At 42.2% G+C, this 13,619-nt stretch overlaps 1 protein-coding gene across 2 annotated transcripts in view; it reads right to left on the bottom strand.

Annotated features, from left to right (window-relative positions):
- Window positions 1-13,619, bottom strand: part of LOC139371378 (chemokine-like protein TAFA-2) — a 158,016-nt gene that overhangs the window by 29,589 nt on the left and 114,808 nt on the right. For both annotated transcript variants that reach the window (XM_071111742.1, XM_071111743.1), the window contains exon 3: window positions 12,382-12,531. In XM_071111742.1, coding sequence (XP_070967843.1) covers window positions 12,382-12,531 — 150 coding nt within the window. The remainder of the gene's footprint in view (window positions 1-12,381; window positions 12,532-13,619) is intronic.

Below are 13,619 nucleotides of genomic sequence, written 5' to 3'. Positions count from 1 at the left end.
TACAGTAGTGAGATCCTCCATGACTGACAGTAGAGTAGTGAGATCCTCCATGAATGACAGTACAGTAGTGAGAGATACTCCATGAATGACAGTAGAGTAGAGAGAGATCCTCCATGACTGACAGTAGAGTAGTGAGAGATCCTCCATGACTGACAGTAGAGTAGAGAGATCTTCCATGACTGACAGTACAGAAGTGAGATAATCCATGACTTGACAGTAGAGTAGAGTAGAGAGAGATCCTCCATGACTGACAGTAGAGTAGTGAGATCCTCCATGACTGACAGTACAGAAGTGAGATAATCCATGACTTGACAGTAGAGTAGAGTAGAGAGAGATCCTCCATGACTGACAGTAGAGTAGTGAGAGATACTCCATGACTGACAGTAGAGTACTGAGATCCTCAATGACTGACAGTAGAGTAGAGAGAGATCCTCCATGACTGACAGTAGAGTAGAGAGAGATCCTCCATGACTGACAGTAGAGTAGAGAGAGATCGTCCGTGACTGACAGTAGAGTAGTGAGATCCTCCATGACTGACAGTAGAGTAGAGAGAGATCCTCCATGACTGACAGTAGAGTAGAGAGAGATCCTCCATGAATGACAGTAGAGTAGTGAGATCCTCCATGACTGACAGTACAGAAGTGAGGTCCTCCATGAATGATAGTACAGTTTTTTATTTTTTTATTTCACCTTTATTTAACCAGGTAGGCTAGTTGAGAATAAGTTCTCATTTACAACTGTGTCGTGTCTTTACTATCATTAACTGAAGACTTATAGTTTTTATCAAAGATTCTCTGTAATTAGTTATTACGCGATTAGACTGATTAATCATGTAACCGTAATTACTAGGAAGTCGGGGCACCAAGGAAAAATATTCAGATTACAAAGTTATCATTTCCTAAAATAACTTTTCAGATATTTTATCTGATCAATGAGTCTTCGAATTAATGAATTATTTACTTTACCTCACGTTAGTCTCATTCCAAACGTTGTAAATTGTTGGTTATCTGCACGAACCCAGTCTTCACTATGATTCATCCATACATTAATTGTCTTAAATCATTTATTTATTACTAACTAAGTAATTCACAGAAATGCATAAACAAACAAACAAACAAGGTAAATGTGGTTACAAGAAATGATAGGAGAATGTGCCCTAGTGTGCTGAACCGGCATGGCGGCTTGTTAGACAAAAGGGGAAGTGGGGGTCGACTAAGAAGTCACTACAGAGTGATAATTATAACAATTGAAATGCTAATCCTTTACACATGAACGCTCACTCATTCGGGAACAATTACAATGAATATATATATATTTACGCTCAGTGTCGTCTTGATCGCTGGTGAAAAGTTTGTTTCTTTTGTAGAATTGTCCGTCTCTCTCCCTCTGTCGTGGTTATAGTGGATAGTTCAGAGTGACATTCATTTGTTTCGTTATAGAGTGGATGTTTCGGCGGTTGTCGTTCTCACAATTCCCCACGGGAGAGTGCAGATGCTCTCCGCGCACTTGGCAGGGATCGCCTTTACAAAATCGTCAAAAACTTCCACCTCTTTGACCCCGTTCCCGGGAAAGCCAAACGACACTGAGACATTCTTAGCAGACATACAGGACGCCTTGGATGGCTACCCAAATGCTATGAATGCAGACAGGCTCTACATTTTGAAGCAAACGTCCCACAGACACGTGACAAGGTTCATCCGTCTACAAGAGCAACACGTGCAAAACGACTATGCTAAACTTGCCACGGTTTTGAAAATAGAATTCAGTGGTTCTGCGACTCGCAAACACGATAGCTCGTTGGCTAACAATATCAGACAAGCTCGAAATGAACATCCACAAGCCTACTATCACCGGCTTCGTTCAGCTTAATTTGGTATGCTCAATGAATGCCCTACTGCCCACGTTGGGTTGCCAATCTCGACCCTCCGAGAACTTGCAAGCACAGCTTTTGAAGCATCAAAAGCAAGCCGGGCTAAGAGCCCGGACACCTCGACTTTCGAGCTTAGGCAGGAACCAGTGAAGGTGCTGCAACGGGGACATGTGGGGTAAAAGATGACGATCAAAGGTGGTGGCTACCACGTAACCACCACGCCGCCAACCACCGCCATAATAATAGCTACGAGGAACGTCCCCAATCTAACAGATCCCCTAGAGATCAACCTAGCCGAAATGCCCGTGTGCCTAACTCTCACAAAGGGTCAGGACCTACGGGTAACAAGCGTAACAAAGTGTTCAACAATGATCTAAACACTAACCAAAATTATCTAGAAGCTCTGATAAGAGATGTACTGCATCGCAAGATATCTGAGAAGGATGACAAGGATAAGTCATCATGACTAGGCGTAAAATTGTTGGAAACCAAGTTTTTAAATTTGACCCCTTTTTCTCCCCAATTCCGTGGTATCCAATTGTTTTTAGTAGCTACTATCTTGCCTCATCGCTACAACTCCTGTACGGGCTCGGGAGTGACGAAGGTTGAAGGTCATGCGTCCTTCAGATACACAACCCAACCAAGCCGGACTGCTTCTTAACACAGCGTGCATCCAAGCCGGAAGCCAGCCGCACCAATGTGTCGGAGGAAACACCGTGCACCTGGCAACCTTGGTTGGCGCGCACTGAGCCCGGCCCGCCACAGGTCAAAACCAACCCAGCAGACGTAATCACGAACGGACCCCCTACGGGAATCGTTCTCAACGACAACCTCATAATTAACTGCAGAGGTGTATGTCCGCCTAGATGCAGAGAATGTGTACCGTCAACGCATTCCACCTGCGGCGCATTTGAGTTGGGCCGGGGCTGACTGGACCAGCCAGGCAATTAACCACGCCCAGCTAGACACTGCCCATATGTTGGCCCAACTCCAAAAGTTCACAGTAACCCAGTCAGAACTAGCCGAGCCCAGGCGAGAGAAACGATTCGTCGGGACGCTACTATCGATAGGGGCAGCCGTAGGGTCACTATTTTCCCTAGGTACCACTGCCGTCAACGCAGTCAGTCTAGCCACAGTCAAGAGGAATGTTAGGGAGATTACTGAAGAGATGCCACTTATCCAGCAGCAGATGAAGGCGCAGGCCCTCAGGTTGCAGCATGTGGGAAAGTCTCTCCAGGACACTATTCTGGTGGTCAACACACATGCTACTGTCCTGAACAAAACTCTCCTGTTTGTAGGAAAGCTAGCAGAGGTCATGAACCATGACTATGCCCATGTCCAATTGGTTCGATTGTTACTGGAGGATTTTCTCTGTGAAGTTAGCTCTTCTATGGACCACTTGGCCATGAATAGAATCCCCTCATATCTAGTGCCCCTCTCAATGGTGCACAACATATTGACCTCAGCTACTTCAACCACGATAAGGCCATAACAGTCACATTTGGCCTATAGTCTGGGGTCGGCCATCCCAATACACGTTGATGCTGGTCGTAATGAAGTGGGATTTCTACTGACGCTGCCGGTTGTTGAACTGGAGAATATCTACAGATTGAAATGTAGGATTTTGGCGTGACAGTACCCACGTAAAGATTGCCACGCCCCCAGTTGTAGCTTACCAGGAAAACAACCCAGATTTCTATCTCACCCCTAACCTGTTAATGTGTACTCTAACCAAAGATGTCCACTACCTCTGTCCTAGCAAACCGTTTGTCAGGGATAACACTGAGCGTCTTTGTGGTATTAAAGCTATCACCAGCGAAGAACGTATTAGGTCCTAAGACCTAATTAGGTCTTATACCAGGATCACCTGTGGGACGGATCGATTCCGATGTTTGGAAAGTTAGCAATAGATCCTGAAACCCCCTTAGGGGGCCCAGTCCCAGCCTCCTCTCCTGAACTCATTAGGTCAGCCCAGTAATGTGCCCAATGTAAGCTTTGGCCTTCAGGGGCCAAGTTTTTCCAAGTGCCTTAACTACCCACCTGCAAGTAGGATCACCATAGACATGACATTAGAGACAATGCCATGATAGAGTCATTTAGCCAAGACCTTGGACATACAGTGGGGCAAAAAAGTATTTAGTCAGCCACCAATTGTGCAAGTTCTCCCACTTAAAAAGATGAGAGAGGCCTGTAATTTTCATCATAGGTACACTTCAACTATGATAGACAAAATGAGAAAAAAAAATCCAGAAAATCACATTGTAGGATTTTTAATAAATTTATTTACAAATTATGGTGGAAAATGAGTATTTGGTCACCTACAAACAAGCAAGATGTCTGGCTCTCACAGACCTGAAACTTCTTCTTTAAGAGGCTCCTCTGTCCTCCACTCGTTACCTGTATTAATGGCACCTGTTTGAACTTGTTATCAGTATAAAAGACACCTGTCCACAACCTCAAACTGTCACACTCCAAACTCCACTATGGCCAAGACCAAAGAGCTGGCAAAGGACACCAGAAACAAAATTGTAGACCTGCACCAGGCTTGGTTTGAAGATATCAACTGTGGGAGCAATTATTAGGAAATGGAAGACATACAAGACCACTGATAATCTCCCTCGATCTGGGGCTCCACGCAAGATCTCACCCCGTGGGGTCAAAATGATCACAAGAACGGTGAGCAAAAATCCCAGAACCACACGGGGGGACCTAGTGAATGACCTGGGTCGTCGCAGAGAGCTGGGACCAAAGTAACAACGCCTACCATCAGTAACACACTACGCCGCCAGGGACTCAAATCCTGCAGACGTGTCCCCCTGCTTAAGCCAGTACATGTCCAGGCCCGTCTGAGCATTTGGATGATCCAGAAGAAGATTGGGAGAATGTCATATGGTCAGATGAAACCAAAATAGAACTTTTTGGTAAAACTCAACTCGTCGTGTTTGGAGGACAAAGAATGCTGAGTTGCATCCAGAGAACATCATACCTACGGTGAAGCATGGGGGTAGAAACATCATGCTTTGGGGCTGTTTTTCTGCAAAGGGACCAGGACGACTGATCCATGTAAAGGAAAGAATGAATGGGGCCATGTATCGTAAGATTTTGAGTGAAAACCTCCTTCCATCAGCAAGGGCATTGAAGATGAAACATGGCTGGGTCTTTCAGCATGACAATGATCCCAAACACACCGCCCTGGCAACGAAGGAGTGGCTTCATAAGAAGCATTTCAAGGTTCTGGAGTGGCCTAGCCAGTCTCCAGATCTCAACCCCATAGAAAATCTTTGGAGGGAGTTGAAAGTCTGTGTTGCCCAGCAACAGCCCCAAAACATCACTGCCCTAGAGGAGATCTGCATGGAGGAATGGGCCAAAATACCAGCAACAGTGTGTGAAAACCTTGTGAAGACTTACAGAAAACCTTTTACCTCTGTCATTGCCAACAAAGGGTATTTATCAAAGTATTGAGATAAACTTTTGTTATTGACCAAATACTTATTTTCCACCATAATTTGCAAATAAATTCATAAAAAATCCTACAATGTGATTTTCTGGATTTCTTTTCTCATTTTGTCTGTCATAGTTGAAGTGTACCTATGATGAAAATTACAGGCCTCTCTCATCTTTTTAAGTGGGAGACCTTGCACAATTGGTGGCTGACTAAATACTTTTTTGCCCAACTGTATATAGAACATAGTCCAAATTAGATGATTAAGGTGTGGTAGACACATTTTGTATACTTTTATGTTTTTATTCCATTATTTTTCGCTTCATTTCCTTTGACACTTAGGAACCAGTAGAGCCTAATGCCGCTCGTTTGGGTAGGAAATGTAATGATGTATTGGCTGAGTGTTGTGCGTTATTAACGTCTGCCAAGTTACTGCCTAGGTCCACTAACCGGGATAACCGGACAACGGGTCGGAACACAGAGCCACTGCCGAACCTCCCGGGTCCATTCTGGTGGTGGTCCGCAGTTTGCGGAAATCCTACCAGGGTGAACCACCAAAAGGGGGGGGGGGGGGGGGACTGCTATGATGATCCACAAACCAGGACATCCATCCATTCTTATGGTGGGTTGCAACATACAGAATCATTCCAAGTTGAACCTACCAGAGGGGGACTGTCATGACTGTCTTGGTCAGGTTACAGGAGACCACAACCCTACAGATTATCTCTCAACCCCAACAGAGGGGATAGATCTAGGGTTCTGATGATGCGGGGGGTTTTATGGCCCCTCACGGCCCTGGTAAATCTCAGGCCACAGACAAATGCCTTTGTCCCGTTACTATGGAGAACCAGCCTCAGAACATTAAACATGAAATAAAGGGACTTCGGAACAATGGTTGTCTGTCCTCAAATCTCAGGCCACAGACAAATGCCTTTGTCCCGTTACTATGGAGAACCAGCCTTATATAAACAGTGTTATGCTAATGTGGCCAGAACATTAAACATGAAATAAAGGGACTTCGGAACAATGGTTCAACTTTACTAAGGCTGGTATTTTGCTTGGACCTTTAAGTGATCCTAGCATAAATACTAATTGGATGTACCGTTGTGCATGTGCGCTTATGCTTACACAAGCGCGCATGTCAAAGAAGGAAGAAAATCAAGTATCCTGGCAGATTACAACTTGTCCAGAATGAGTCTGACGTAGTCAGGTAATTTTCAGGTCAATGCCTGGAGGTCAGTCAGAATTGGTGTCCAGGGAATCTGTAGTAGTTTTTACTACAAGTCACTGTGTCTTCCACTATTGTAGTGGTGATAGGTATGAAGTCTATTTCATAGCTATGTTATCCACGGAGGAGCTAACCTCACAACGGAAGTACTCTTTAAGTATTGGACCAGTCGTATGTGGTGTGATCATGGTTAATGACTTCTAATAATTTCCTCCTGAACAGAGGATTCTATTTATTAGTGGCATGTGTGTTAACCATTGGAAGAGTGCACTGGAGATTCCCTTCCACGTGTTGCACTCTGAGTGACTCCTATGTCGCTATTGTCAAGGGCAATTTGATTGGTTAGGTCTCTAACCTTCTTACTCATTGTAGCTGGACTGACTGTCACTGGTATTGGTACTGGTGCTCAAAGGGACCAGTTATCCTACCAATTTATTCTGAAATATTATACTACCGGAACACATGATTGGAGCATTTTACTAGTTGCATTGTAGTTGAACCTACACATGGCAAGGAATTATTATTGTTGCCATTTGTTTTGGAGGTGGACAAGTCCACTGGACTTCCTTTATGACCAGTGTGGTACACCTCAGTACTATCTTAGATGTGTTCTAAGACAATACCAGTCTAGGGGCCTGTCTGGTCCTCACTGTTCTCATAGGGGAGTTTACAACTAGATTTGATTTATGCTCTGGCGGCCTCGTACGGTGTTGTCCGTAGTCTCGACCCCCCCAACGGCCTCGATGAGGCTCATCATGGGTCTGGGCTACTATTTCCCCCCCTGTGTGTCTCCGGACTCCCCCACCAGCGGGTGGTGTTGGTGTCCGAGGGGCAATGTACGAGTTGTCAGCGGCCGAGTTATGAGAATGGCTGTAACCTTTCAACCAAATCACCTGGTGTTTGTGCTTCAAAACGCTCAGTGGCTGTCGAGGCATGTCAGTCACCACCGCGTCCGCGTGTGGCAACCTCTTCAGTACCTGCAAACTGAGACGAGGATATCGGTCTGTGATATCGCAAAGTGTTTCAGCAGTGGGAGTCATCGGCTTAGTTGCCATTAGTTTTCAAGCGCAGTTCCATAGCTAGCAGAATTTTTCCCTTTTCTGCATTTGTCATTGGTTTCCCGGTTCTCTACCTCTGTCCCTTTATGTCTCCCATTACCTGCTCGTGCTTCAGCTGTGCACTGCGGTATTGGACAGATGCCAATCTCGGATGGCAAGACATCAGGGCTAGACTGGAGAGAACCTTTACGAGGCCTGCGCCCGATGGTGGATTTCGGAAAGCGCTATTGTCTGCTTTTCCACTAATGGCATAATTAGGGTTGGTATTGCTGCTGACTTCAGAGATCAATCCATTTGCGGGTGGAGGTTCAGTAATTAGCGGGCGAGTGGGGACTACCCCCTCTGATAGCTTGCACATTATTAGAACATTTTGAAAGGAAAAAATGTTTTTCCTAATTTTCCAAAGTTTGGTTTTGGAATATATTGGGAGCTGCAAAGACGATTTTAATCTATTTATAGATGTTAATGAACCATCAGTACTGGACAGTACTGTGGAAGTTGGACGTGAATGAATTTGCAAAAGCAAATGGAATTAATCAATGATAATGATTAATCATACCTGGATTGGCTATCTGGGTATTAAACTTTAAATTAACCTGGGAAGTTGGTTCATCTAGGTTACTATTGCAAAGTTTAAGGTGTCTCATTTAATTGGAAGAACCTAGAAAGGTATGTTCGACAATTTAAATAAATACATTGAATGAGACGATAATACCCAAGCAATTGAGATTGCTGGATTATCATAAAGATAAGGTTAGGTACATTTACCACAATGGTACACTTTCCCCTCAGGCCAAAGCCATATGCAGACGATGAATGTGCAAGTAGAGATACTAGTGTGCAAAGGAGCAAAAAAATAAATAACAATATGGGGATGAGGTAGTTGGATGGGCTAATTACAGATGGGCTATGTACAGGTGCAATGATCTGTGAGCTGCTCTGACAGGTTATGTTTAAAGTTAGTGAGGGAGAGATGAGTCTCCAGCTTCAGTGATTTTTGCAATTCGTTCCAGTCAATGGCAGGAGAGAACTGGAAGGAAAGGCGTCCAAAGGAGGAATAGGCTTTGGGGGTGACCAGTGAAATATACCTGCTGGAGCGCGTGCTATGGGTGGGTGCTGCTATGGTGACCAGTGAGCTGAGATAAGACGAGGTTTTACCTAGTAAAGACTTATAGATGACAGTAGTGAGAGATCCTCCATGACTGTGAGCTGACTGGCTGCTTGGCTGCCTGGCTGGGCTGTGTGTTTCCAGAAGTGAATTACAGTCCATGGGTCAATGTCAAGCCGATGAACACAGTGGCAGGAGCGGAATAAACAGAGCGGCGTAGTGGAGGTGGGAGAGGAGCAGAGCTCCAAGGTCTACAGCTGCCTCTAAGGAGGCCTGTAGGGGGTAAGGCTTCCCTTGAGATTTCTAATGCTTCAGCAAGCAGTGTCAAGACGGGAGGAAGCCCCTGTCAGAGCCATTACAGTACAGAACACAAGACAGGGATCGATTCACCTGTCGGAGGGGCCACTGAGGACATGATATTAAATGACCTGTCCCCCTCTCTACTTCAGTGAGCCAGCGCAGCAGCTCCCCAGGTCTTAGTGTCTCATAATCCAGCAGACAGACTGCAGACCGACAGCATATAGCTGGCTGACTCAGTAAGAAGTTGACTGGGTCAGTTTGAAGTATCCTAAAACAGATCACATACAGAATGCTCTAAGACAAGTGCTCTAAAGAGCTCTTAACCAATTAAATGTTTAGATTGTTCAGTAGATTGTTCAGTAGATTGATCAGTAGATTGTTCAGTAGATTGATTAGTAGATTGTTCAGTAGATTGATCAGTAGATTGATTAGTAGATTGTTCAGTAGATTGATCAGTAGATTGATCAGTAGATTGTTCAGTAGATTGATTAGTAGATTGATTAGTAGATTGATCAGTAGATTGTTCAGTAGATTGATCAGTAGATTGTTCAGTAGATTGATCAGTAGATTGATTAGTAGATTGATCAGTAGATTGATTAGTAGATTGATCAGTAGATTGTTCAGTAGATTGATCAGTAGATTGTTCAGTAGATTGTTCAGTAGATTGATCAGTAGATTGTTCAGTAGATTGTTCAGTAGATTGTTCAGTAGATTGTTCAGTAGATTGATCAGTAGATTGTTCAGTAGATTGTTCAGTAGATTGATCAGTAGATTGATTAGTAGATTGTTCAGTAGATTGTTCAGTAGATTGATCAGTAGATTGTTCAGTAGATTGTTCAGTAGATTGATTAGTAGATTGATTAGTAGATTGTTCAGTAGATTGATTAGTAGATTGATTAGTAGATTGATCAGTAGATTGTTCAGTAGATTGTTCAGTAGATTGATCAGTAGATTGATCAGTAGATTGATCAGTAGATTGATCAGTAGATTGATTAGTAGATTGATCAGTAGATTGTTCAGTAGATTGTTCAGTAGATTGATCAGTAGATTGTTCAGTAGATTGATTAGTAGATTGTTCAGTAGATTGATCAGTAGATTGATCAGTAGATTGTTCAGTAGATTGTTCAGTAGATTGATTAGTAGATTGTTCAGTAGATTGATCAGTAGATTGTTCAGTAGATTGATTAGTAGATTGATCAGTAGATTGATTAGTAGATTGATCAGTAGATTGTTCAGTAGATTGATCAGTAGATTGATCAGTAGATTGTTCAGTAGATTGATCAGTAGATTGATCAGTAGATTGATTAGTAGATTGTTTAGTAGATTGATCAGTAGATTGTTCAGTAGATTGATCAGTAGATTGTTCAGTAGATTGATCAGTAGATTGATTAGTAGATTGATTAGTAGATTGATTAGTAGATTGATCAGTAGATTGTTCAGTAGATTGATCAGTAGATTGATCAGTAGATTGTTCAGTAGATTGATCAGTAGATTGATCAGTAGATTGATTAGTAGATTGTTCAGTAGATTGATCAGTAGATTGATCAGTAGATTGATCAGTAGATTGATTAGTAGATTGATCAGTAGATTGTTCAGTAGATTGATCAGTAGATTGTTCAGTAGATTGTTCAGTAGATTGATCAGTAGATTGATCAGTAGATTGTTCAGTAGATTGATCAGTAGAAGAAAATATTTTACCCTAAATGTGACCCATCACCTGGATTCGGTCTTATGTAGCAACATTTGAAATGGTACTTTCTACATAGGATAAAAGTAGACTCCGAGCTACAAAATTGTATATCATACACTGCAGTTGAGGAACAACGGGAAAGTGAGTCTGCATTGAAAGTTAATAAACTTGTAACCCCACTTTTTAGAAAATGACACATGATATTTTTGGTACACCTACTGGAGAGCTCTTCTTTGCCTACACCCATTCAGAATTGTTCACACCCTCTTTAGCCTTAACCCCACCCATTACTTTAAGGTTTCACATATGAGGCCATGTGCTAAACAGAGTGAATACGTAGTGTAGTAAACAACCAAAGATTTCAAGTCTAAAAGTGGTGAAAGTAGCAGCAAAAAGTAGTAGTATATTGGCCTATATTCTAATCTGAATTTGGTGCAGGTCATGTTGTACTTTACATTACGCTCTCTGGTAAACACCCACTCTATCAAATAAAATCAAACTTTATTTGTCATATGTACAGGATACAGAAGGTGTAAACAGTAGAGTGAAATGGTTACTTGCACAGTGGAGTCTTGCATAGTGGAGTTAGCTAAACAATTAATCATCATCCCAACTCATAATACCATGCACCATGCATGAATCTGCAGGTAACTAAAGCTAACCAACTAGGTTCAATGTTAGTTAGCTAATATTAGGCTATAACTAGCAATACAAATGGCTTTCTGAGATACAAATAATATTACTAAACAGATCATACATGTAACGTTAGCTAGCGATACACATAATGTTAGCTTGCAATGAAAAACAACTTTCTGAAAAGATTTGAAACATATAATATCTGAAAATGTAGCTAAACTCTTACCCGTATACATTGATGAACATTTCTCCCTGTGTCATGGATGCCATGGTTGCCCTTAATTTACAATTTCAAGTTCAATGAAAATGTTTTTTTTTATACCTAAATCAGGTATTTCCTGATCATCTGATTTAGTCAGAGAGAGTCAACATGGCACAATCGTCCTCCAGAAAGTAGTCCATCACAACCTTTTCCCACTGATCTTTGTCAATAGCGCAATTATCTTCAGGGCAGCAATGCAACACTTCAGTTATTCATGATATCTTAAAAAAGAACGCTGTGGTAGAAAGGATTATCCACACATATTGAGCAGCTCATGTTATAGACAGAAGCATGTTACATGGCAGACCAATCCGAACTCATCTCTCGACATGTACAGCTTATCCATTTTCTCAGCCAATAATGGATAGCAGGAAGGTTCCTGTATTTTTCCGTGGCTAAACCAACTAGGCTCAGAATTTAACAATTGTATTCAAATTTACAGATGGCATACTGGCAAAGTTGCAAAAATGGCAAAGTTTGCTATTAAGGCACATGAAAGATCACATGTTCCAGAAGGCATTTTGGCCAAAAAACGCATACATTAAAAAAAGTATTTTAAAAAACGTTAAAATGTCTTTCCTGTGAAGTAGTGACGTGCAACATATTCCTAGCTTCTTAAACGGGTAACACATTTTGAAAATTTGAAGAAAACATTTGAAACAACACTATTTCTAGGTGATACATGAGTGAAACTAGACCAATGTTGGTACAATATATAGCCTCTTACTGTGGTGTTAATCCTGTCAATAAAAATACAAAAATACGAGAGAAAAAACAACGACCATACCGTCCACACAAGATGGGGCCGCTCTTGTTGTCCCGGCAACCTGTCCGGGGAAGCAGGAACATTTCACCGTCTGGGATCTCTCTTCGATCTTGTTCTTGTTGCAGCAGCGGTGGGCGGCGGTCACTTCACAGGTCCCTGCTTTGACATGCACTGCAAACACAGAGGTGGTTCCATGTTAGAATCATGTTCAACACTCCAGCTCCTGCAGAACAAACACTGTAAGCTACAGCTATGTCTGTAAGGACAGATCTCAAATGACCCTATTCTCATTAGTGCACTCTGTATGTTTGGCCCAGGTTTGAACAGTCACATAGGGCTGCCACATTGGGCTCTGGTCAGAATAGGGCACTACATGAAAAAAGCAGTGGAACTGGCTTTGAGGTCCATATCTGAATTTGAGGGCTACAGGGAGACAAAGACGGTACCCTACAGAGGCTTTGAAACACATACTCTTTGTATGTACCCTACAGAGTCAATAAGACACATCTTTCTTTGTACCCTACAGAGTCTATAAGAAATCTTTCTACAGTATCTACACTTCAGAGTCTAATCCAACTAAAGCAATGAGTATATTGATTGGGAATATCCCTGCTGATCTTAAATGGCCTTTAAAAAAGCCAGAGAAGAGTGGGCAGGAGGAAGTGTATTAGAACCTACCAGGCAGGGACCTCTATATAGCTGACCTGCAGCTCACTGCAAAGATACATCTCTCGTGTACTTTCATGCTTAAATTGTTCTCCACGTAGGGGGCCTTTTCTTTCCTGCAACTGATGAATTATGCATAGGGAAAATCCTTCTTTAAAAGCTGAGAGGGCCACAACTTCAGTGGTGAGAACACGGACAATATAGTCATTGCTTCATGAAGTAAGAGATATAAAAAATACCCCATATAGATTGGTGCTGAATTATTAATTCTAAGTATAAAATGTAGACTTTTTTTTGTGGAGATGTTTGAACTAGCAACGCATCAATCCACAGCAATGTTAGCAGAAATACGTTGTCGATGTTGTGTTTTTAAATGCCTCCTTTGATGTAAGGAATCGTGGGCTGAAAGACCACAGAATTGTTGTGTCAATTGAGTTTACATCAATAACAGTGTGACCTGTGTTATACCATTTAAAGAATGAGCCTTTTAATATTTAGAATAATAATTTACTGCGGGTGATGATATCCTTCATGTACACAGTTGTCTTTTTAGATAAAAAAAATAAAAATAAAATCTATTTGTGTCTATTTTC

The sequence above is a fragment of the Oncorhynchus clarkii genome, chromosome 17, assembly GCF_045791955.1.
Source record: "Oncorhynchus clarkii lewisi isolate Uvic-CL-2024 chromosome 17, UVic_Ocla_1.0, whole genome shotgun sequence".
NCBI lineage: Eukaryota > Metazoa > Chordata > Actinopteri > Salmoniformes > Salmonidae > Oncorhynchus > Oncorhynchus clarkii.
The sequence above is the reverse complement of the archived record's forward strand: the minus strand, read 5'-3'. Positions and strand labels throughout refer to the sequence as shown.